Source organism: Buceros rhinoceros, unplaced genomic scaffold (genome assembly GCF_000710305.1).
Source record: "Buceros rhinoceros silvestris isolate BGI_N320 unplaced genomic scaffold, ASM71030v1 scaffold47641, whole genome shotgun sequence".
Taxonomy (NCBI): domain Eukaryota; kingdom Metazoa; phylum Chordata; class Aves; order Bucerotiformes; family Bucerotidae; genus Buceros; species Buceros rhinoceros.
Window position 1 is genome coordinate 1 of NW_010395661.1, and position 4,957 is coordinate 4,957.

The 4,957-nt window shown below is 46.0% G+C and overlaps 1 protein-coding gene across 1 annotated transcript; it reads left to right on the forward strand.

Annotated features, from left to right (window-relative positions):
• Window positions 1–383: 383 nt before the first annotated feature.
• PIGZ (phosphatidylinositol glycan anchor biosynthesis, class Z) lies at window positions 384–1,982 on the forward strand (the record flags this gene model as incomplete). Its single annotated transcript, XM_010145608.1, has 1 exon — window positions 384–1,982. A coding segment is annotated over one exon (1,599 nt), but the record flags the coding sequence as incomplete, so codon positions are not given.
• Between the last annotated feature and the right edge of the window lie 2,975 nt (window positions 1,983–4,957).

The following is a 4,957-nucleotide window of genomic DNA, read 5'->3' on the forward strand; positions in this document are numbered from 1 at the left end:
CCCGTGCCGTCGGCCCGGGTCGGCAGCCTTCCTCCTGGGCGGGCAGCGACAAGCGGGTCTTTCCCAGACGCCGGCACCGAGCAGCTGCTCTGTCCGTGCCCCGCTTCTGTTACAAAGCGGTTCTTGCCAGCAGGGCCGGAGCCGCTCTGCAGTCCGGAGTGGCTGTGTGCACGGCGAGTGGCACCTGGAACCCTATCACCGTAACAGGCTCCTTTTTTCCCCCTGAGGTGTTGTTAGAATTAATGGTATACTCCTAAAAACTTCGAGGTTGGCACCAGTCTCAAAAGTTTAGGGCCTGCTCTGCATTGTGATGTCTCTTGTGCTAAGTTGTATATCTAATCCTCAATTCCTGAATAAAACACATTGTGTGTGTGTATATATACATATGTTTGGGTTTTTTCTTTCTTTCTTTCTTTATAGGAGATATTTTAAACCTACAGGTTTATTATCCTTGGGAGTTCCTTTCCAGCTCTCCTTGCAGAACAGTTGTTTTCCCATTAATGACATCTGGAGTTACCTACTGGGTGATCAAATCTTTGCAGCAGCTGGACGTAGGTTCAAGTTGCATCAACAGCTACACCCTTCTTGTACCACCTCGCCTTCTCTTTACCGTCTTTTCTTTCATACTCGACTATAGTGTTTATCGATTAGCTCCTTTCTGGGAAGCGGATCCATGGAAAGCGCTGGTACTGCTTGCTGGATCGTATGTCACTCTGGTATTTTATACAAGAACATTTACCAACGCACTCGAAGGACTTCTCTTTGCTCTTCTGATGGTATTGGTTTCCTCAAGAAAGTTGGACGGCAGCTTAGCAGAGCCTACAAGGAGCCCTCTCATAGGTATTATAACGACTGCAGGGTTTTTCAACAGGCCAACCTTTTTGGCATTTGCTCTGATGCCTCTGCTTTACTGGGCAGGTTTAATTGTTGACTCTCAAAAGAGCATTAAAACTGTCATAAACCACTTTTTGAAGCCTGTCCTATACGCATGTTTTACTGCCATTGTTTTTGTAACAGCTGACACCTTCTATTTTACCTCCATGGGCTTAGACAACCTCTACAGCATTAAGAAGAGCAGCCTATTTGATGTAATACATCACTTTAATGAGAGAATTGTAGTAACACCTTTAAATTTTCTCAGCTATAATCTTAATCCTCATAATCTTGCACTCCATGGAAGCCACCCTCGTGTTACACATTTTACAGTCAACGGACTAATGCTCTTTGGGATCTTACATATTCTGGCCATCGGTGCTGGTTTTAAAATGTTAAAGAAATATATCCATCAATTCCTACGGGTCAAATCACGTTACCATGGGTCATCTGGGCTATTAGTGCATGCTGAGGGCAATCCAACATTACTGCTGTTTTATTTTGTTCCTTTGGCATTTCTCTCTCTGTTCAGTCACCAGGAACCTCGGTTTCTCATTCCTCTCATCTTGCCATTAGTCCTGTTCAGCACATCACAGAATACAGCTGTGAAGTGGAAACACGTCATTATTATTTTCAATGTTCTCGGGGCTTTGCTGTTTGGGTGCTTACACCAGGGAGGACTGATTCCGTGTTTGTTTCACTTGGAGCAACTCATGCATTCTCCAGAGTTCTCAAACCATCCAAGACACTACACGCTGCTCTTTGCTCACACCTACATGCCTCCTAGGTCTTTGCTTAATATCAAGAAGGGGGACACACGTGTAGAAGTCATTGACATGGCTGGGTCTGAAGAAGAAACCCTCTGCCGAACAGTAGAGCAGCGAGCCAACAATTTGACCTGCAATGATGGTCACATTTTTGTTATAATCCCCGGTACAGTCAGAGACACAATTACAAAATGTGGCGTCTCATTCAAGAACGAGACTTTGATATTTCCACACTTATCAATGGAAGACCCACCACAAATACCCTTCCTGTTCAGTGGAAATTGGAGAAGTCAGTTAGGACTATACATCCTTCAGCTAGACAGAAGTCAGCAAAGCCTTTAGGCTTTAGAAGAACAGTGTTTTAGTTTTTCACTTCACTTGGGCACTGCCTAAAGGTGCTGAGACACCTTACTCTTCACAGACCCACCTTCAGCACAACAAGTGGCACTGGGAGTCCCCTGAGCCTCTTTACTCCCTTTCTTCATGCTCTTTACACTCACCAGTATAGCCAGTTCTGGACAGAACCTGCTTAGAATTTGAGTTATTCAGCCCCTGTGGTGTTTCATGTGATTTTGGCTAATTTTCCTGATGAGACAGGATAAAATCAGAGCCCACCAAAACTGTGATTCAAACTTGGCTCTTTCTGCATGAGATTATTTTTGAAAGGTCTTATAAACTCTGGCAGAGACTTTGTGGTTTGTGTGGTTTTAGTGATAATGCACATTAGCTCAGTTGCTGGAGAGAAGTTAGAGGACTAGAAAAAAGCTGGTTTGAATCAATCACAGGTTTTATTTTTATGCTCTTAAAATTTTAGAGCCTCCCCTCAACCATCAGACCAGAGTGCAGTCACAATATAGACACCAGCACTGTAATACTGTCTTGGGTAGCTCTGTCCTGGAAATCCCCAGTGCTGATCTGACAGAATCTGATTTAGAACATGGAAGGTACTTCAGCGTTAAGTCCTGGTGCTATATCCTACAATCCAAGCTTTGCCTGTTTAGCTTTTCTCGCCACAGGTCCATTCGCGTGGACGTGCTACGTACGCGTGACACACAGCAGCTAGAGAGAGCTGCATTTTGATGGGATTAAGCCCATCTGTTGTTGAGCTATTCAGACAGGGCAGTCCTTCCCTGGTGCATTCCCGCTGCATGTCTCGCAGCTCTCACGGTTCTGTTGTGGCTCTGATACCAGCAATGGTGAGCAGCGGGCCCTGCGGTGAGCTGTGCAGGCAGAACATGGGTAACTCAAGGGATTTGATCGTTTGTGTTCGACTGGATGGATCTCCACGCTGGCCTACTGCAGTGTTAGAGATGCACCAGTTCCGCTGCAGGGGAGCCTGTGAGGATCCGAGGGAGGAGCCACACCCCTGCGCCCCCTCCCCATTCAGTCACAGCTCCCCATTCAATCAGCTTAGTGAGAATGACAGAGGGCATCCCGGCTCTCCACTGCAGAGCACTCCGGACCCAAATAACCACGAGTTCCAGCTGAGAATGATGTATATGCTTAGTAGTACAGCACAGCTAACAGCTTTCAGTTTCGCCTGCGTGAACTGGATACGGAGGGAGATACTAATTTGGCACATGCATTGTAGCTCAGGCCTATGAAACCAATCTGACACTTGACTTCTTTCTGCTCACAAAGGCAGAAGTGCTTTCTGCAGTTCTTCATCCGCACAACTTTATGTAAGATCTTATGAGACAGTTTTTTAACAGAGATAATAATATCAGTTCATGCCAGGCTCTAAGGGGAGGCTTGGAAAAAACCCTGTGAAGGATCTGCCTCTATCTCCCAAATGATACCTATGACCTAGATTTCTAAGGCATGTGGCTCTTGCTCTCTTGTAAAGCATTTTGTGTTGTCTCCCCTCCACATTCATCTCATCATTCATCCCTCATTACTGACAAGCCTATACCTTAAAGGTGTATGTTTTAGGGGGAGGAAGAGGTTAAGGGGTGCATGTATGATTGTAGTGATGACTCACGTAAGTCGTGGAAGTAGTTATGAAAACACCATGACACCAAGTTAATTTCCTTTTTGCTCTCTTACCCTGGGACACAGCCGTGTACCTGCTTGCTGTTTTCACCTTTCTTGAACAGCTTCTTTACTGAAAATTGTTCTCATAAAACTTAAGATCTTTGGCAACCTTAGTGGGGTAGATCTTGAATCTCTTCAGGCATAGGATGAAGCACCATTCCTATGGCATGATGATTTCTCTACTCTTGCACAGGTAACCTGTGACAGAGCCAGGAAGAGAACCTTGACTAAATCAGATTGAAAACACACTGCTTTTGTCTCACCACCTGGACCTTTACCATTTCCACTATAGATGCAGTTCTTCCATCCATGCACACCTAAGTCTCTGTTGGTGGGAGGTTTAATGGTAGCAGCAATGGTAATGTAATTGGTAAATAACTGGCAAGGTTCTTTTCACCTGGGGTGATACAAAAAATGGAAATCATTCTCCTCAGTTAACTAAGCATTTAGTCAGCTGGACTAAAGAGTGAAACATGCTCTGAAGAAAGGTTAACTACTTTATAGTCTCGTGTATTGTTAGATACAGAAACTTATCTAAACCAGCCTAGCGCATCCTGTATGCTGGCTATCTCCTTTTCCCGATTTATAGCTGGGATGGCTCTAGTGGTCATTTTTACCCCAAACCCTTCCTGCTACCACAGACTAGAGGTGTGCTTTTAGGATAGCTAAGAAATCTCTTTTACCTACCTGTAAAATGGGTGATTATCCTATCCATCATCGTCATCGACATTTAGAGCTCTTTTTGTATCAAAGCTGTATCAAATGTAGACTATTACTGTTGTATAGAGAGAAACTGTTAAAGGAATTCCATTTAGACATTTGTTTTTATTTAAAGTTTCTCATCAAGCACGTGAAGTTACAATCTTGTAATTCTGGGTGATGTTTAATGTGAGTCTGCTTTCTGCCTGTTCCTGAGAACTGTGGGAAGTGTAAACCGATTCTGAAATGAAAATCCATCATACTGACAAGCAGCACGCTTCCCGTTTTCATGCTCGGCTCAGGAACCGCTCACGGCTGCACGCTGCGGGACCGCAGCTCGAGTCCGCAGCTCACCGCGTTACGCAGCCCGGGGTCCTCCGCGGTTGGTGCAGCACGTTAGTGCACCGTGCCCGGTCCAGGCGAGGCTGCTAGGAGCCGGCTGTCACCAGGAGCCCGTCACCAAGGCCGCGAGGCCCGCTCTCCCGCCGTCCTCCTAAGCTCGGCGCAGGGAAGCGGTCGCGGTTTCCTCCTCCTCGCTGGCGGCATCCTGCGCCGGATGCAGCGGCGCTGCTGCCTCCCGCTCG